General features: G+C 34.4%; 1 protein-coding gene across 6 annotated transcripts in view; it reads left to right on the forward strand.

Moving 5' to 3' along the window:
* LOC150096631 (b(0,+)-type amino acid transporter 1-like) overlaps positions 1 to 21596 on the forward strand; it is a 347057-nt gene that overhangs the window by 19938 nt on the left and 305523 nt on the right. For 2 of the 6 annotated variants that reach the window (XM_090408727.1, XM_090408729.1), the window contains exon 2: positions 5780 to 5836. Coding sequence is in view for 2 of the 6 variants with exons in the window: in XM_090408724.1 (XP_090264850.1) it covers positions 21311 to 21482 (172 nt within the window). In the remaining 4 variants the exon portion in view is untranslated. Of the gene's footprint in view, positions 1 to 3877; positions 4174 to 5779; positions 5837 to 15810; positions 15835 to 21293; positions 21483 to 21596 lie in introns of those variants that run through there. The other 4 variants (XM_090408725.1, XM_090408724.1, XM_090408728.1 and 1 more) reach the window with 4 other exon arrangements.

The following is a 21596-nucleotide window of genomic DNA, read 5'->3' on the forward strand; positions in this document are numbered from 1 at the left end:
CATCATAATTCCACCAATATAATACGACATTGGATATCTAATCACACCAAAGTGCATGATTAGATATCCAATGTCGTATTATACTTTACATTTATTAACATTGAACTGATATCCATCCCATGCCCACAATTCCAGCCTATTCAAATCATTCTGCAAGTACTGCATATCAGCACCACTCCTGATTACTCTACCTATCTTTGCATCATCAGCAAATAGCTGTATGTCACATGCCAAATCCTTCCCAATATCATTAATGTACAGATTGAATAACAATGAACCAAGGACTGATCCTTGAGACACATGACTGGTTACCTTGAATCTTACAGATCACTTCCCCTCCACACATATCACTTTTTGATATCCATGAGTCAACCATCTTATCCATGCCAATAGTTTATAATCGAATCCGATATTCTCCCATTTGTGCAACAGTATTCCATGCTGTATTCTAACAAAAGCCTTAGCAAACTCCAAAAGTATCATGCTGTATCCATTTCCCCCTTGTCCAACTCAGTGGTAGCATTATTATAGAATGTGAGCATTAATTTAAGTGGTTATTATTATTGTTGTTATTATTATGTGACACCTCCAGGGAGTCCAAAGACTCATCGATGGAGAGTGTGCCAACAGCATCGAACGATTGATTCCCTTCAAACTACTAACCGCGCTCAAACTTGTTTAACTTTTTGCGAGCCATTAGTAGCAAAGGCTCTACCAATCGACCAACTTTTGCTGACAAATCAGTTAGTTGCTTTAATATAATTTTTGTTCTAGGTGTTTATCATGACTTTTCAGATTCCTCGTATAATTCCCCGAGGCTCAACACATTTTGTAAGGATACAAAATTTCAATACCAAACATCAATAAAATCTCACCAGCTAGAGCGCTGTAATCACTTTCGTAGACGGTTCTGCTAGGTGCTTGACGTATTTTGTAAACGCACCTAATATTAAAAATCAACAATAATAATAATAATAATAAAAACTATTTAGCAGTAACAATTTTGTGTAATGGCACCATTAATTATCGCAACAGTTGAACTTACAGCTGATTTTGGTATACGTTGTGTAATCATTATTTTGTTTCGTCCAAATTTTTCGTTACATCGATTTAATTGAAATGACACCGCCGATTTTAATGTGATCTTGTTAAGTTTTCTCATATTCCATCTGCTTGTGTGTGTGTGGGGGGGGGATTTAATGTTTTGAATTGTTTTGTCAATAAAAATTTTCCAGTTATAGCAAAAAATGAAAATATTTAGCGTTTGAAATTCCTTTGCCAATGAACAATTAGAAAGGGGAGAAGAATTTTTCATCGACTTCGAGAATGAAGATTCTGGAACTGGTTTAACAACGAAATTGCTTTCCTATGCTTGCCGTACATGTGTATAGCAAAATGCATATCGCGTTTGTATGCTCAATTTAACTGTTTTCAAGAGAATGTGCTTTGAAAATTTGAATTTCCGATTGTCGATATCTCTGTTTTTACAAAAACTATAATGGTGTATAGGACAAATTTCCTTATCGAAATAACTGTATACTGTATCGTATGCGGGTGCATTTGTAAAAATTCAAATAGTTATGTCAGAAGTTAGTGCCTTTTTATGACAGATCGTCTTATTTTTAAAATATATGTACTGAAGACATATAATTTTATTTTTTATGACAGATCGTCTTATTTTTAAAATATATGTACTGAAGACATATAATTTTATTTTTTATGGCAGATCGTCTTATTTTTAAAATATATGTACTTAAGCGCAAGAAGATATCCCATAGGGAAATAGGGCCATAATTTCCCATATGGAAATTAAATGACATCCACTGAAGAGAAGCAGACAAGCGCCACCATCTCGCAGTCCCTAACCCTACCACAATACATTATCGTCTGAAATATTGTGTGTTCTCTGGTCGATTTTCTTGAGTTTAGCTGAAGAAAAACCCAAATTTTTTGAAGAAACAATCCCGCTTGTCCGTGCCAAAGATTGACCAATTCGGAACCTGTAGAAGAAAGACTGGCAAAAAGTTCTTCTAGTCAACAACTAGACTGGAACGGTCTTTCTTCGGACGGCGTAGCAAAATAGGTGCAAATGCCATATCCAAAAGGCTATACATGCCTTATATCTTCTTCTAAATCCTAAAGTTTATTAAATTCCATATAGTGTGAGCAAAAGTTCTCGAAATATGTATTTTTGATTTGTTTTGCTGCTTTGTGCCCCTGTTTTTTTTTTTTTTTTCTCTCTCTCTCTCTCTCTCTCTCTCTTGGAATGGCCGATAAATTTTTGTAAGGATTCAATATCCAAGTTCAATAAAAAATATATATATAATAAAATAAAAATTCTTTTTATCCAGGATTCCAGAATAACTTGCAACGGGTGGACAGTCGAACGAGAGAAAAATAAAATAAAATAAATAAAAGAAAAGAAAAGAAAACAAATGTATCAAGTAATTATGTATTTTACTTAATACGCTGAACTCTAACTTTTACTATACCAACTGTTTATATAATGATTAAAAATAGTATCTTTTATATATATTATATAATATATAAAAGATACTATTTTTAGTCATCGCTGTGATCATTAAAAATTTAACTGCGTATTTAAACAATTTTATAGGCGTGTTGTGTATTTGATCCTTTTAATCTGTTTTTCCGTATTGCAGTGAGTTTTATCTTAAATGTAAGACTTGTCGAATATGTTTATTTTTTGTTGTTGTTGTTTAATTTTGATCTAGGCTGAAGACTGATCGATAAATATTTTTGCTGAAAAATAAAAAGATCAAAAAAGAGCATCCCTTTCACTCTGAATGAATTCAGTGAATGATTTTTGGTATTTGACATCACTGCTAAACTTTATCGCGGAATTTTGATGCATTTCTCCTAACAGTTACTGTTAAAATTCTAGTGTATGCTGAAGTAAATTCAATTCATTAGTGCACACTGTTATAGTGGTGTACTGATTATGATTAGACAAATATTCATAAATGTAGAGGATCGTTACATTCTTATAATGCTTTAAACAACCTGCAATTCTTATAAGTGATTACGTCATTTTGATTAATGACATCGGTTAAAACGATTCTTATTGCATGGTTGTTTGACAGTAATAATCACTAATAGTTACAGATTTGTAAATACAACAAACGCTAAAAATTTAATATTAAAATTAAGAAATAATTTTAATATTAGTTATTTTTTTATTTCAAGCTAGTCGTGTCCATGTAAATATTTTTAGAAATTAAATTAATAAACACCATTTCCAAAAAAAGCAAACTGGAATTTTTTTTAAAAAAATAACATGTTAACATGTAAGTCTTTTATATGTCTTTACGAACAGACATTTCCTGTTTGAAAACTAGAGTGTGAAAGATTAACTGAACAGATAAGAAATTCTAAAAAGTATCTTGGTCATGAATGGCTTTCTTCTCTTATTATTGAATAAATGTGTTTATGGAGTTGGATAATTGAAATAGTTCTCCGCTGAATGTGTTTTGGAACAATGAGAATTTAAGTTTTTTAAATTTTTATTTTTAATTTCGTAGTTTGAATGGCAAGAACATTTAAAATAATATATATATATATAAACCATGCAGTGCCTTTTGAATGTGCTTTTCAAGGTAACCTCTTTGACACCAAGTTAATCTTATGTTACTGTTACGTAAGCCAAAAAGGTGACATAAATATGTCGAAAAATGGACTTCCGTCAGAGCGTGCGGAGCGACCGACTGATCAGTAAAACATGGTTAAAAATACCCCAGTTTGTGAGGGGGAGTCGAGTTTGAGAAGACTATTTTTGCTTACGCTTCGGTCGCTCGTTGCAGATTATTCTGGTCTTGTTCTAATTTCCCCGCTCACAGTTGTCTGTAACAAAGCCTGTGTAACTAAATGAATTGAACACGTGGTAAAGGCAGCTGGCATTAAAGGGATGTAATGATTTCAGCATGCATCATATTTTTCAGTGCGTTCTGTTATTGTTTGTTTTGCTTAAATCTTTGCCCACTTAATTTTCCACAGGAGCTGAGAGGCAATTGAAATAAATTATTACAGAAATGAATTTATATTTTTAAATAAATTACTTAAGGTATCTGAATATTTGGTTTCATGCAGCTTTTCGAACTACAACAAGTCTGGGAATGTATTCTCGAGAAGTTTGAATAATCTAGAATTTTATCGGTAAGCTGAACTCTTTTCAACGATTTTCACTCGTGCAGTAATCTTTTTTTTTTCAGTCATTATTCATTATTTTCCTTCTTCGCTTTCCATTTTACTGTATATGATTTACTGACTGTTAAGTTTTCTCTACGTCCCATCCCTTTATATAAAATACTGAATGCTGATCAAACACTATTTTAAGTGCAGTTTGTTTTAGCTTCTGTAATATTAGTTGTATTCTCGGAATTTTTTTTTTTTTTTTTTTTTTTTTAATATTAGTTGTAATGACCAGGTTAGGCCCATAACCCAAATACATTGAACGCGAATTTTCCTTCTCATCAATGAGAACGTCTCCTCATTAGTATTTTGTTTGCGCTTTTCAAGGCACTTCAGTAACGAGAGGATTGCTCACCTGCGGCTCATTAGGAAATGGATGGATGGATAGAGAGAGAGAGAAAGAGAATCCCCATTCTTCCCAGTCTTATGTTCACGCATGCTAAGAAACTTTCAAGTGATTACGGAATTTTATTTTGCTTCAACTTTGACTTTTCTTCCTCTTTATTTTAAAGCAACTTTTAAATGGTGGCTGTAAGCGCTAATATCCAACACTGTTTGCTATTTGAATTGTTTTCTTAGAGCTACATTCTATGTAACTCTAAGAAAACAAATTAAAGTACAAATTGCGAATGTATTTGAATTTAAGAGTGCACCGGGAGAAAGATTGCGCGATTGCGAAATTCAAAGTAAGATTTTTGAGTAAGTAATTTTTTCTGATAATCCCACCAACAAAATAGTCGATTATTGCACTTTGATTACGTTCGTCTTGTTTACTTTGGGAAACTAAATAAAAAATATCCGAATGTTGTTAAATAACACTCATGCATGCATGCATGCATGTATGTATGCATGTATGTATGCATGTATGTATGTATGTATGTGTGTGTGTGTGTGTGTATTTTTATTAATAAAATTATCACCTGAATATACACACACAGCTGATGGGATTTAGAAGGAAATGTGTTAAGATCTTTTTAACACGTTAACAGTGTTATAACATCATAATGAAATCTACTAATTGCTTTTGGTGTTTCTTAAAAACGGAATATATCTTTTAAAAACCTTTTTAAATAATAAAAAAATTCAAAATTATATTTATCGGTCTAAATGCTCATTTCCCAAGTGCTCTCCTTGGGTGGTTGCCTTTCTACTCGTAGCACGAGTTAGTCTCCTACTGTTGAGTGAATTCACTGCTTCCAGCTTTTCGTTGTTTCGAATTTAGCATGCTTAAATCTGAACTTTTGGAGTTTATAACCATCTTTAGCATTCTATTCGGCATAAAGTATAATTCAGATATAAAGGAAACAAAATGTCAAGTCCAAACACTGTTTTCGTTTTGCAGCACAGCAGTGAATTATTATATTTTAATTATAATTATAATTAAAATTAAAATTATAATTTTTTCAGTTAAAATCAATAGTTACTCTATTCAGATGAAAAGTGCTTGTTTATTCGATCCCTTTATAGTAATTTATTAGGATGAAGTATAATTTATTAATTTCTAATGATTGTTGTAAACATAGCCTAAAATTGCAAGTATTGAAATAAAAGATTTTTTCTCCTAAAACAGGTGAGTGACTGAAAAAGAAAAGTGATTTATAATTTGTGAGACGCATACAAGGAAGAGGTGAGTGGCAATGATCCTAATTTTTCCTTTTCCTAATTTATCCTAATTTTTTAAATGTAATTTTAATAACTTTATTGCAATTCGAAAAGACTTTTAGTGCTAAGTTTTAAAAGAGGTATACCGTGAGTAGACATATCGATACAAAATTAATAACGGAAAAAAACCCACGTACAAAGATTATTTAATAGTATAATTTTCGACTGTGTGTCACAGGCATCTTCAGTACATTAAGCTCAAATTAAACAATAACTGACAATTCCAAAAAGCGCCACCTAAGTAGCTGGTGTAAGATAACTAAAAAGGTCAATAACTTTCCTAAAAAAAAATCAATACAATAAAAAGTTAGGAAAGATTAGCTGATTTGTAAAGTACTATCTCCCATAAAGGGGATAGACGTAAGCCGTCGGATCTGTTTAAGTTAGGAGAATGAAGTAGAGTTTCACATGTTTCTTTATAAAGGCGTTCCATGAGAAACTGACTTTTGTGAAGAACTCTTGTCTTTCTCCAATGAACTCTGTGTCTAGTGAAGATGGCATGTTCTGCAAGTTTTAAAAAGTTTTTTCAAAAGTTTTAAAACCACTGAATATTTTTGTTGCCTTTCGACCGTTCAGAAAAATCTCCACCTTTCTCACTTCTCCTAAGGACAAGCTTCCACATCTTAATCATCCAGGTGTCTACCAGATTCCGTGCTCTTGTGGATTATCTTATTTCGGACAAACGGGAAGATCTGCCTCTATTGGGCTAGAAGAACACCAATCTTATATTGAATACTTTAAACCTGAAAAGTCTGGTCTTGCAGAACATGCCATCTTCACTAGACACAGAGTCCATTGGAGAAAGACAAGAGTTCTTCACAAAAGTCAGTTTCTCATGGAACGCCTTTATAAAGAAACATGTGAAACTCTACTTCATTCTCCTAACTTAAACAGATCCGACGGCTTACGTCTATCCCCTTTATGGGAGATAGTACTTTACAAATCAGCTAATCTTTCCTAACTTTTTATTGTATTGATTTTTTTTTTTTTAGGAAAGTTATTGACCTTTTTAGTTATCTTACACCAGCTACTTAGGTGGCGCTTTTTGGAATTGTCAGTTATTGTTTAATTTGAGCTTAATGTACTGAAGATGCCTGTGACACACAGTCGAAAATTATACTATTAAATAATCTTTGTACGTGAGTTTTTTCCGTTATTAATTTTTTTTAGTGCTAATAACCGAGAGTCAATTTCGCTGCGGAACAATATTATATTTTTATTCTTAGCAAGCATATATAGATAGTTAGATTTATAAAAGTACTTTATTATTATTACAAAGAAAAAAAAAGAGTTCAAATACGTAGGTCATTCAGAAGCATGATCTTCTGCCTACTCGTGATGGTAGGCAAGTTGAGAAGTGTTTTTTTTTTTTTAATTTTATTTTTAATATAGCGTTATTTTCTAAATTTATCTTACAAAATGAATCTGCTCGATGTATATGTTCCCAATAACACAAGTTTCAAGTTAGTGTTGTTGTTTTTTAATTAAAATTTATTAAAATGATTTGAAATAAGATGTCTCTGTTCAATAGCCTCTGTGACTACAGAGATTGTCTCTATTTTAAAAAGACACCCACTGTTACAGGAAACAGGGACACGCGAGTGTCGCGCTTTAGCCAAACAACACTCTTCTTACCTTTCGAGCTTGATAGGCATCTCAAAGATAAACACCTCTTTTCTTTGGTATTAAACTTTCTCAGTTTTTTTCTATCGTGTCACTTTGTTTCAATTGCAAGTTCGAGCTGCATACTGATGTAGTGATGGCAGGGGTGGGATGCAATGCAATGCGATATGAACATCAGTGTGACTGTCATAAGTTGTAGTTAACTTTTTAAAATGATTTCTTGTTTTTTGTATATAGTCAATTGTGAAAAGGTTTGATTGAAATCTTTAAACATCTCCAAACCTTAAAAAAGAGTTCATGACAAATTTTTTGACAAGAAAAATTAATTTTGCTTAAAATTTTTGATATGATCGTAATGCAGACAACTCCAACGTTTCATTTTATATATATATATATATATATACAGGGTGTTCGGGATAAATTTGACATATTTATAATTAATTATATTTTTCCGTAAGTTACATGTATTAACACACACTTCTCTTCATTTAAAAGTTTGGACCCTTCTTCATTCACATACAAGATGTTAGAAAGGATGGATAGCTGGAACCCACCTGAATCATGGAAGAGAATAACTTGTATCATGATGATTCGTGCCCGCCATCAAAATAAGGATATTACGACTGCTGCCCAATGCTCCCTGAATACAGTAAAAACAATCAGGCATGAACTAGAGACTTGCAATGGTGACTACGAGGATGTAGCAAGAAGAAAGATCCCTAGCAGACGATCTGATTGCGTTCGTACAGCAGAATTCCTCGCAAATCTGCAGGAACAGGTGTTGAAGAACCCTGGCATTGGAATTCGGACTTTGTTCGTGGAGTTGCTAACTGTAGTCAAGCCCTGGATAACAAGGGTAGCCAATGGTAGGCCGTATGTATGGCAGCAGGATTCGGCCCCTTGCCACACCTCTGGGAAAAGTCAAAAATGGTTGTCTGAAAATTTCTACGACTTCACCAGTCCAAATGTTTGGCCTCCAAACTCCCCAGACCTTAACCCCATGGATTATTTTGTATGGGGCGCAGTTGAAAAAGACACCAATCGCACTTCCAGTAATACAAAAGCCCAGTTAATGGATAAAATTAAAACAGTTTTTGCGGCCCTTCCCAGGGAGACTGTATCATCAGCTTGTTCGAGGTTCCGAAGCAGAATTGAAGCTGTGATCGATGCTAATGGTGGTTATTTTGAGTAAATCTTGTTGATAGTATTGTAATTAACTCTGCCTGTAATGTTTTTTTGTCAATTCATTAAATTTAATAGATACAAAGAAGATTTTCTTTTTCCTTACGAAACTGTCAAATTTATCCCGAACACCCTGTATATATATATATATATAAAATGAAAATTTAAAAAAAATATATATATATATATATATTTATATATATATATATATATAAAACATGAAAAAGTATTCAGTCCCCTATTCGTTCGACTTCCTTGATATATCATCAGGATAGTTTCACGTTAAGTTACTAGTTCTACCAACTGATTGCATTTCACTGTCATTCCACCATCAGGTCACTAACCTGATGTCCGTAGCAAGCCAGAAGAAAGTCCGATTGAAAACTCATGTATGACTTACACATCTAGTGTTTGGTGCCCTCTTCTGTTCAAGACACTAATTCTTGCCTATACAGCTCTTATCACCATATAAATCCCAAATTCTTCCAACCTCAGAATACTATTCTCGTATTCGATGCTATTCAGAAGGGGACAGTCAACTTGATAATTACCCATCTCTCACATATTCCCTACAATCTCATGATACCCAGTTTCTCTTCTGTAGCTTTTTAATGGGCAACTCTACTAACCGGTCACCACTGTTCCTATGATTTCCACTGAACATGTAAAAACACGAGTCGCTGCTGATTAACATCCATGCAAAATTCAGCTTCAAGCCTACAGAACTAGTTCATCCTCCACTTTCATTCCGTCTACCTCTGTTCGTTGGAACCGTCTCTTCCATTCTATACACACTACTTTCCCCTGGGGCAGTGACTCCCAACTGATCAACTAATTCCCTTGCCCCCCCCCCCCCCCAATTATCCTTTCTCATGCATATTACACAGTGAGCAGGATTCTAATAAGGATATATGTCGCCCCTAGGCGCTATTTTACCACCCTTAAATTAAAAAACAGAAAAGTATGTAAAAAAAACGGCGTTTTTATGGTTCACATACAATTCTGCCACTTCCAAACTTGCCGCTCCTAGGCATTGTCTTAGTTAGTTACGATAGCCCTGACTGTGAGTCTTGCAGCCTTTCGTATATGGGATTAATTTTTTTAGAAAATTGGACATGAATATGCGTGATAGACCTTAGGTGGAAGATGAATTTAATCGCCCGGCGTGAGAACCCACTTATTGGACGCTTGAAGTGGCTTTAAAAAGTTCCATGTTTGATCTCTACAGTAGGGTTTCCTAACTTTGTAAAAATACACAAAAAATACTGTATATAAAATCAATAAAACAGGGGAAAAAAATCCTTGCGTGAGTGGGGCCAACATAAAAAAAATTTAAAGTACCCCCCCTCGCTAAAAACAGAGTTAGAATTGTGTCGATGACTTGAAGCCATCAGAATGATTCGAATTAATAAATTAAATATATAATTTTTTTTTTATTCCTTCCCTAACGGAATACAGTCTTATTTGCAGCCTCGGCAAACTAAGACAAAATAACTAAAGGTAAACCATCACCTATTATGTGAGGAATTATAACAAGCACTTTTATGAAGAGGGTCCATACCTTATTCACTGAGAATCTATATAGATCTACAAAAACAATAGGATTCAAATATGTATATATTATATGGAATGTTATAAACATTTTTTTTTCGTCATTGTTAGCGTGGTCAATATGTTGGGTGCCTCAAATTGCGGGCATTAGTGAGACCAGGCTATCAGAATCAGACCTACTATCTGGTATCGAATATAAAGGGTACAGTATTTTTAGGAAGGATAGACAGGATAGGAGAGGACGGGGCGTGCTGCTAATGATATGGGATGACTCGAATCCCGTTAGTGGTGAGACCTATGACTGTAGTACTAGTAACAGTATTTCATGTAGCAGTGAATTTGAAGTCATCTGCTGTGAGGTGGAATCTAACAAGATCAATTGCATAGTGGATCGGTTGCTAGTGGTGAAGAAATGCATCACCAAATAGAAAAGATGAGCGCGAAAAGAGCAGTCATAATGGGAGACTTTAATTATCCAAATATTGATTGAGCAGCAGTAAAATCTTATGAGAATAATGAAACTGAATTTATTGAGTTATTGTAGGACAACTTCCTCAAGTAGCATATGACAGAAGGAACTCGAGGTCAAAGAGTGTTAGATTCGATTATAGTGTCAGAGGGTGTTTCAGTTAAAGATGTAACTATTCAGCCTCCCGGTGACAGTGATCATTCGATACTCACTTGGGAATTGGCTAAGTTTATCAATGTTCCATTCAGAAAAAGTTACATGCTGAACGACAAAGCATGAAATTATGACCAACTGAGGAGTATACTGAGTTCATTGGAATGGGATCGGTTGCTGGATGGGAAGAATATCGACAGTGCATGGGAAGCATTTAAACAATACTTAAATGACGCGATATCAGAATGTGTCCCGAGAGTTCGAAGAATAAGTAGGGTAGGAATTAAATGCATGTGTAATGTTATTAAACAAGAGATTTGTAAGAAAATTATGATGTGGAAGGAATACCGTTTGCATAAGGATGATGACCGTTATGAAAGTTAAATCAGCAGGCCAGAATAATCACAACCGTTGTACGGAAACAAAAGTCTGAGTATGAAATGAAACTGGCTTTGGTCTGAAAGCTAAAGATAACGCAAAAGAATTATATCGATATGCTGCAAGTAAAAGAAAGAATGAATATGAAGGAATAACCCTACTGAATGCAGATGGTGTGATGGTGACAGATGCAGAAGAGGTTCAACAAATGAGTGCTAAAATGCTAAAAGCTATCAACATTGAGTTCACTGCTACCTCTTCACTGGATGAAGAAACTAAGTTGTATGAGGAGGAGGTATTACAGCTGTTGCACAAACTGAATAAAAATTCGGCAATAGGGATTGATGGATTTCAGCAGGTGTTAAAAGTGTTCAGCTGAACTATTCCTTACCCATGTTCAGTGGCGAATTCTCCATGCTTGCTATGCTTGCTGCGCAAGCTCATTAATTTAGAAAGAAGTACTATTTATTTGTTAATAAATGCATGCATTTATAAGCATTCCATTTAGGCTTTTATTTTTGTTGACAGAAAACGTCTTAAGCTTGCGCGGCAATAATTGAGCTTCTTTGTGTTGTGTATCGAAGGCAGATGCTTGCTCGTCTAGTCAAAGCTACCTTGGCTTGCTCGGTTGTAGGAGCTTACAGTTCCTTGCAGCAGCACTGTGATTTCATGCGCGCGCATAACCATTTCACGTCGTCCACAGGCCATACGCAGTCAACGTAGCTCTAGCCAGTGAGCTTCAGCATCCTTTACAAGTGTGCGTGTTGCTTGGGAAAATTAAATTACAACCAACTTTTTATGACGATGTTATTGACCAGTTCACAGAGAAGAACCGTAGGGTAGAATTTGTATTCAAGTAGCTAAATTGAAAAAGATAGAATATCATTTGTAAAATAAATGTTGTATTTGTATGATTAAATGTACATAAATTTCTAAATATATAGTTTTAAATGGTCAGTACAGGTAACCCTCGTATAACGCGGTTTCAGTATAACGCGGTCTACAAATTGTAGTAACCATTGTTCAACGCGGTACTTATAAAACGCGGTTTTGACAAAAACACAGTCTAGAAATTGTAGTAACCCTTTATCCTTTCATATATTTTTCACCGCGCGACTTAAAAATCAAATTTTATCTTCGTTAAATTTGTGTCTGCCGGTATCGCGCAGGTAGTTATAAGTAGCGATTTTATATTAGGGGAAACACCCTTTAGCACGCATGTACATCAATTGTATACCGTATAAAATATTTATTGTTGAAACTTGTCTTCGTTTTCTGCCAGGAAAACGCATTAAAAATCATAAGTGTGTTATCTCAAGCTGAGCACTTTATTTTCTGGTGAGTTACATACATAATTAATATGTAATGCTTTTTTATGTAAAAAAATTATTTTTATAGTAATGGCCCCAAATTGCATTGAAAGGGGAAAAAATGAATATTGAAAAGAAAATTCGTCTCGAAGAAAAAATAATTAAAATCATGGATCGGTTGAAAAATGGAGAAAAACCAGTTGTTATAAGGACTTTGAATTTAAATGAATCAACAATTGAAACAATCAAACACAATGAATATAAAATCCGAGAAAGTGTTTATTGCTGGGTCAACGGTAAGTGCAAAGCTAGTTGCTCGTGCACGCAATATTCTAAGAGAAAAATGAAGAAATCTCTAATGATTTGGAACGAAGATGCACTCAAAAGAAAATTCCTTTGGATGGAAATCTTGAAAAACTCTCGAAGTTTGTAAACATTTATAATGCAGACCAGGTGTTCAATGTGATGAATCCGGGTTATATTGGGAAAATATGCCAAAACGCACCTATATTTCGAATGAAAGATCAGCTCCTGGATTTCAAAGTTTCCAAAGACAGAATTACTCTGCTGTTTTGTAGTAATATTACATGACAAAACTAATGTTTATTAACCGATCCTCAAATCCTCGTGCTATGAAAGATTAAAATATGCACTTATTTTTATTTTGCCTAAAACATTTATGCATTACGTGCAATGAAGCTTAATTACAACTTGTAATTTTTATAATTTTATACTATGTATTTATGTCATAGTTTGTTTTCTTAACTTACACGAATTACCTGAATTAAATAAAAATATTTTTTTGTTGGATTGTCATGTTGTTTATATAATTTTTTTAAAAAAAAAAAACGATTTTGGAACATAATCCTACTTTTTGTATGTGATCTGAGTCTCGCATAACGCGATTTATATAACGCGGCATTTCTATGGAACCTAACATCCGCGTTATACGAGGGTTACCTGTAATTCATTATTCCGATAATCAGATTTCAATCATACCTCTCACTCCCGTAATGATAACAAGAGCAAGCGTAAATTTCAAGACCAGCATTCGCCACTGACCATGTTATATAATTTGAGTCTCAGAACAGGGAAGATTTCACAGGAGTGGAAAGAATGTATGGTAATTCTATTGCACATGCATGGTGCAAAGACCGATATATCCAAGTATCGACCATTCATTATCTCAGGAGTGGTGGTGAAGGTTTTGGAAAAGTTGGTTAGAGCTCGCATTCAGAAATGGGTTGACAGAGAATCTATACTTTGCAATGAACAACATGGATTTACTAAGGGAAGGTCATCTTTTAGCACCTTGCTCACATTCTATAATGTTGCCATTGAGCTAGACAAGGGGAATTTATACACCATGATACTTTTGGATTTCGCTAAGGCTTTTGACAGAATACAGAATGGCAGTCTACTACATAAATTGGGGAATATGGGTTTGGATTATAAAATATTAGCGTGGATAAAAGAATGGCTTACTGACAGATATCAAAATAGTGGTATATCGGAAAGTGAGTCTGCAAGATTTAGGGTAACCAGTGGTGTACCACAAGGATCAGTTCGTGATCCATTGTTATTCAGTCTACTATACGCCCCCAGATGCGAGACCCTTCGACACTTCTGCGCATGTCAAAAGAAGGAGAATCCATTCTGATATTAGGGTAATCAATGCGTTTCGTGGGATGAGTGTTTATTATTATACGTCAGAAAATTAGCTTTTCTTTTATGAAAATTTCTAGTTTTAAAGTGGCAACTATTTTGCTTGTACAACAGTTACGTATAAAGCACGTGATTTTGCGTGTTGGTGACCATTTCGTACATCCTTGATTTCTTTCTCCCCTTCAGCATGAATTGACTCTTCTTGGCACATTAGCAGACGCAGTTCTATGAAGCGTGGACGTACAATATACATTAATGACATTGGGAAGCATTTGCTGATGATGCAAAGATAGGTAGGGCAGTCAGGAATTCAGCTGATATGCAGTATTTGCAGAATACTTTGAATAAGCTGGAATTGTGGACATAGGAAAATGGATGTCAGTGTTCAATGTGAGTAAATGTAAAGTCGTGCACTTTTACGTGATTAGATATCCAATGTTGTATTATATTGGCGGGATTATACTAGCAGAAACTGATCAGGCTAGGAATTTTGTAATTTGAAGTTCAGGGGCCATGTAGCAAATACAGCTGAAAAGAAAATTGAAATTGCAATGCTGAAACGAACTTTGACATATAAAAATAAGGATGCCATTTTGCCTCTTTACTTCCTTCATAAGACCTCCCCTGGACTATTGTGCGCAGATCTGGTCTCATGGTTTCCGTTGTGATTCTGATGCAGTGGAGAGAGTGTGCAAAGAAGAGTGTTAAAATGATATCAGGATTCTGAAATACTGTTTATGAAGACAGATTGAGAATTTGTAGACTTGCAGACACTAGCAAACAGGAGAAAGGGGGGGGGGGTGATATGACGATATGATTGAGAATTACAAACTTCTGAAAGGGTTATACAGGATTTCAGTTGATTGAATTTTTCTTTTTGGGAAAAGGACAAGAGGATGAATGCCGTTAAGTAGGGGTGGGATCTAGATTTTTCTCTCAGAGTGGTGCGTGATTGGAATGGATTGCCACTGGATTTTATGTGAATGGTATGACAGCTGGTGTGTGTGTGTATTGTATGTGGCCTCCGTCGATGAATCACTAACTCCCTGGAGGTATCTTAATACTACTACTACTAATAATAATAATAAAGGAATTTACCTACCATTCCAGTTATGTCAATCCCTAACATTTTGAATGGATCTTTTATTCAAAATGAATGCTTAGTCATAATTTTTTTTTCTTTCTTTTTCCTTCACTTGAAAATATGTGCTTGAATGCAAACCACTGAAATAGAAATTAAAAGGAAAAAAACAACTTATCTCATTAGGTTAAGCATGATTATTACAAATTCTTATAAGTGTCAAGTAACATTAATTTTTCTCGATTCTTTTTTTAAAAAATCAAGAATAAAGTATTAAAAGCAACGCTTTACATCCTGTGCCATTTATTACAAATGTTCTGTTTATTTGAGCATACTTTATTTTTTAATGTTTTAATGATAATCATTTATCTTTTTTATAATAAATTATTCAGTAAAATACTAGATAATGCGCATAAACGAATTTTTTCGTTTTTTTTTCCTTTCTTTTTGTGTTAAGTGATTCGAATTGATCAACTAAATATATAATTATTTTTCTTAGCAGACTACAGTTTTATTTGCAGCCTCGGCAAACTAAGACAAAATAACTAAAGGTAGGCCATTACCTTTTTTGTAAGGAATTGTAACAAACACCCTTTATGAGCAGGATCCATACCTTGTTCACTCGGAACCTATATAATTTCCAAAAATAATAGGATTAAATTACCTAAATATTATACGGCGTGTAATTAAGTTTTTTGTATGCTTTCGTTGTATTTTTTTCTTTAAGATAAAGGAATTTACCTGCTATTCCACGCTGTCCTCTTGGGAGTAGTTTCCTTGCACTTGATACAGCAAATCCAGTATCTGCACCATTGTTGAAAATATTTTCAGAATGTACTTTGAACAATGGAAGTGTAGTCAGAGGTTTTCGAGGGAAGAAGAGCGGGGCGACTCATAATGATTTCATCAAATTGTCCCCTCAATAATTATAAATTGAGTTTTGAAAAAAAAAAAAAAGAAATCGTCGAAAGTTATCTAGGGAATAATACTTTTAAAATTAGAAAATCCGTCAGATATTTGAGTTATGCTGATTGTTTCCTTTCCTCTCCAAAATCAAATTTTAACATGTCAAGTTTCCGCATAGTTTTTCCTACTTTGAAGCAGATCTTGATGACGCGCTGTTCTTTGAAGTCTGCCGTTTTGTAGCCTGCAAAGACTTTCAAGTTCACTTTCAACTGAATCATTGCAGAAAGGGGACTTGTCCATCTTTCCAATTTTACGGAACAACATAAAAACCGTATATAAGTTGATTTGTTGCATATTTTCAATTTGGAACTACTTTTCTAGAGCCTGACATCTTTACAATCTACCGCTGTCATAATCTGTGGTATTGTTCAAATTTAATCAACAGTGACAGATCTCAATAAAGCCATTTTCGGGGGGGGGGGGATGGACATGTCCCCATGCAGTTAGCGATTGCAATTTAAAGCTACTTTAAACTGGAAAAATTTCGGATAGAAGCTTTTCCAGTTTTCAAAGACTCTTTTAAAAAGAATTCATGAGATGCAGAACTATAGAAATTTGTTCATTGACAGCAACCTTCGAATAAGACGGGGAAAATAATAGAAATATTTTTGCAATACTACTCCTGTTCATAATAAAGCTGCTTTCTAAAGAAAATAACCAAGACTGCTTCGGTTTTGAGAACTGATGTTATGAAACTCTATCGTCTTGAGTATCATTTTGGTTGTAAAGCCTTAGTATTTTTTATAAATAGATGATCGCTCTGTAATCAGTGAACTGACTGAATCTCAACACCATAGTTTTTGCCTATTCTTGCAAATGTTTAAACATTTGCGAATTTGGAACTTATAAACAATTGCAGTAGAAAATGTGATTGCAGAATGAAATTCATTCTTAATGACCCTTTCATGCCGAATCTGGATATCAGTTACAATACTGTGCTGAACTGAAAGTTTGTAATCCATCCTTCTAAAATAGAAGGGAAAAAATAGGAATAAAGGAAATTAAATAACTAAAGAAAAAATTGTTTGTTCCTCAACGAGGATACTTTGAATGTCTTCATTTCTTGCAAATATCTAAAAAATTTTCAACTTCTGCCGAGGGTGCATCATTTCTCATTTTAGGAAGGTTCTCTGAGGAAGCCATAAGGCCCTGTAAATTATATAAGACCAAGTTTCTCTGTACAATAAAGTGGCTTTTTTCTGTTAAAAAGCATGATTAATCTCAACTCTGAAATCAAAAATCGTCCAAAAGGAAAGCAGGGGTGACGCTTTAAACCAGATCGTCTTCTCTAAATCAACTCTAGCCAGTTTTATCCGCTAACAACCGCGCGCATGTGTCGAAGTTGCAATCAGATTGAACTTATGCCTGACACTGTTTATTTAGATACTGGTCTGATTCATTCTGTAATCGCTTGCTAGAATATTCGAGACGATGAAATATGTCACTAGCGGTATAAGTGTGCTGAAACGGATATTGCAGTATATTTATTTACACTCTGTGACCTATACTTTAAAACAGTTTTTTTTTTATCGTTTCCTATCTTAACCCTCTTCCGTCATTGATGCTGGAAGGAACGGATGAAGGTGATTATCGTAATCAGTTTCCAGAATGCTACAGCATCCTCTCCAAAGATTATATTATTTTCTTTCAGAAAAATAAATTCAACTAATAAAATACTAGGACTGCAAGAAAAAAGAAAAAAATATTTTATAGCTTGCTATATTTGGCATGAAACGCTTTGATTTCTATCTTAGAGTTTCTTATTCGACTTAGAAATAATGTGGGATTAAATATCCCCTTAATTTAAATAATTTTTACATCGCCGAAGTGAAGCCTTTTGGCTGTTTATTTCATTAATATATATGTATATGCCGATATATATATATATATATATATATATATATATATATATCGTCACGTGATATTTTACAATTTCCGACACATATGCTTAATTCAGAATGCTATGCGTAGCCATATGCTAACCTAAAAAAATGCTCTCTTTTCTAATGCAAAACCGGATTTTTTGGACATTTTAAAATTTATTTTTATAAAATACAAAACCCTTATTTCGAGTTCTTCATCCTGAATACCGGAAAAGAAATTAATAGTAGACGATAGATGGCGTAGTGTGATGGTGGTTTATGTTGTATCAGTTGCAGCGTTTAGATAGTAGCTTACCATCATATAAACACTGCATAAACTGTACGCTACTTAATAGTAGTGTACACAGTAGATTGTGCGGTGTGAGCACCCTCCCGCGATGAATTTGACTCCTTAGAGGTGTTACGTAATAATAATGAACTTGTTTTTTTCCGTCAAATGAGCCACTCAAGTTGGAAACGTTATTTGACCGAGTTATATCAGCATTCTTGCCCTTGTGAGGGGATGTTCATATACCATAACTACTCGTATTGTAAAATAATAATTAAAAAAAGTAAAAATAAATAAAAACTACTATCTACACAGCATGCCCATTTCAATTACACTTTCTTACGAACCTCGAAACCTACTGAAATTTAAATTAATACATAAAGGGAGGAAAAATCTATTCACATATACCGTACTTACTCGAATATAACTCGCACTTTTCCCCAAAAAAATTAAAGTTCAAAAATCGTGGTGCGAGATATATGCGAGGATTTTCGGAAACCAAAGTTTTTCAGGAAAACGAATTTGACGTTTATAATTAAATCCTCAATATTCATTATAATTTATAATTGCTCACATTATTTATAAAATGAATGCATTTAAATCTTAATTATCAACGTTATTTACGATCGGCCGATAATCTTCATCACTCGATATATTTGAAATTTTAGCAACAATGCTTCTGCAATTAAATTAATTATTTCTGGCGAAATCATGTCCCAAGGTCAGGTCTCAAACTCCAGTTGCACAACAGTTCTAATGATGCTCTCTTAATCTTGGTCTACTCTCGCTCAATCCAAGATCGAGTAGAAGTCAATGCTCTCACTCCCACATTTTCTCTACAGGCAAACAGACGATTGTTGAATTGAAATGCTGATTCTCTTCAACCGAATTCCAAAATATTTGAAACTAACAACATTCACTATCTATTTCTTAAAGTTTTAAACTCTTTTCGTGTTCGAACTATATGCAAAACTTTTTAATTTCTTTTTTCGTGAAGTAAAATCAGCGGTGCGAGATACACGCGAGAGCGAGTTATATTCGAGTAAATACTGTAGCTCCTCTCCCCTTTTACTTCGCTTGCTAAATTTCTCCCCGGGGATTTCCTTTCTTCTTGGCATATTTTAAGTTTCATTATATCATTCATATTTGTACATACACAATCCCACAGTCTCGCATCGTGATTTCCTTATCAGTATTGTCGCTGATATGAACTGTTTTTGTACGATTTCTATTTTCCTGTTCGTATTTAGGCATCTTCAAAGACTATTATTGACTCCCGTTTTACATAGAATGACTTCACTAACAGTTTTTCTTTTTTTTTTTGCATTTGACGTCCATAGACGCCATATGGTCACTGCCGTACCTCACATGGTTTTGGCAATGATGTCTTCTGCTGGAATAAGTAGTAGGGTCGCAGATTCCCTTTCCACACAAATTTTGTAGGACAATCACAAACATCCATGCCCATGGCGGGATTCGAGCCCACGGACTCTTGGCTGGAGAGCGGACACGCTAACCACTAGGCCAACCAGGCCGGCCAGTTTTGCATATTGTTGGAAAAAGTGATGCATTATCACATCTCCTACAACAGTAACTTTCCCAAGCCTGCTCTGATGGGTGAGGGCTGCGAAGTGATTGCTTCGAGAAGCCATTTGTGAGTAGCCTGGAATTCAGGTATTTTATTCTGGCTAAAACGCCATTAAAACGTAATTTACATTGTTATCGCCTACACTGTGTTTTTTTTAAAAAAAAATATTGGATACCCCTGTTTCAGACTGAAACATAATGTGTATGTGTATATATATATTTCTGTCATCACGCACTGATATATGCTTCCAGTACACTGTTTGTTGTCAAAGCAGCCCGTGGAAAAGAACATAATTGACTTCGAAAGCGGTTTTATTTCTCAATGCCGTATCAGTGGCTGTCTGTTCGTGACGTAGATAAAAGAATTAATCACTTAAAATCAACTGTGGCAACATCATCAGCTAATGTAAATGTGAGAGTGCCACCTCATCCAACAAATGCAAAGATAACCAGGGAACCAAATGTGCCTGAAACTGTGGTATTGTAATCCCAGCAATCTGATGTGGAAACAGTCAATCGGAAGATTTAATATATAATGGAGTAAAAAACCAGGTTTATATTTAAAATAACTTGGTATCTTTAACATATATATATATATATATATAGAAAGTCCTCTACAGCAGTGTTTCTCAAAGTGTGGTACGCGTACCCCCCCCGGGGGTACGCGAAAGGTCGTTAGGGAGTACGTGGCAATTTTCGGCTATGCATAATTAAAGGAGTCATATTTTTCAACAAATAGTGCAATTAGAGACAACAGGGATAAAACGGCACTAACTAATGAATCGCATTCCTCCCTCCAACAGAAACGGCTATATAGAGACCAAGCAAAACCATATGTTGCCGGTGGAACTAACGTGTTAAAACTAAGAAATATATAGTGAATGTGTTTCAGATATTATGGAATTCGGTTGAAGGGAATTAGCATTTCAACTCAACTGTTGAAATGCTAATTTGTCTTTGGTTCCCACGATCTTTTGTTAATACCGCACCAATCATATGCAGTTCTTCGCGTCTTGTAAATGTGAGTACTGGTATGTGAATACTGGTAATTTTTGCTTGAAATAATGGGAAGGAAAATGACGCTATTTGGGTAGATGACTTTGACGATGCACACAAAGAAACTGTTCTCGATGCCAAAAGTAGTGATAGCGAGTAGGAGCTTCTTAGTAAGTCACACCATTTTCAGAAAACTTTAGTTTCCGAAAATCTCTGCACATATCTCGCAACATGATTTTTTAGCTTTAATTTTGGGGAAAAAGTTAAGGTTATATTCGAGTAAATGCGGTATTTTTTTTTTTTTTTTTAGCTTTCAAATTCTTACGTATGGATCATTGGTTAAAGATTGGATTTATAAAACCCCCAAAAGAGAGCAATATAGCAAATATAGCAAGTAGCTGTAAGCAACAAGAAAACGTTGATATTGCATCTGGATCAAATGAAATTGATAAGTCTGACATCTCTAGAGAACCAACTAGGAAGAGGATGAAAACTCTTCGTAAGTATGATATGAATTACTTGAAATGTGGATTTTCATGGACAGGTAATGAAGAGGAACCTATTCCAAATTTTGTTCTATTAAAAATAAATCATATTTTTTGTGTATATGAAC

The sequence above is a fragment of the Typopeltis vanoorti genome, chromosome 18 (genome assembly GCF_054136105.1).
Source record: "Typopeltis vanoorti isolate ZY-2024b chromosome 18, IOZ_Tvanoo_1.0, whole genome shotgun sequence".
Lineage (NCBI taxonomy): Eukaryota > Metazoa > Arthropoda > Arachnida > Uropygi > Thelyphonidae > Typopeltis > Typopeltis vanoorti.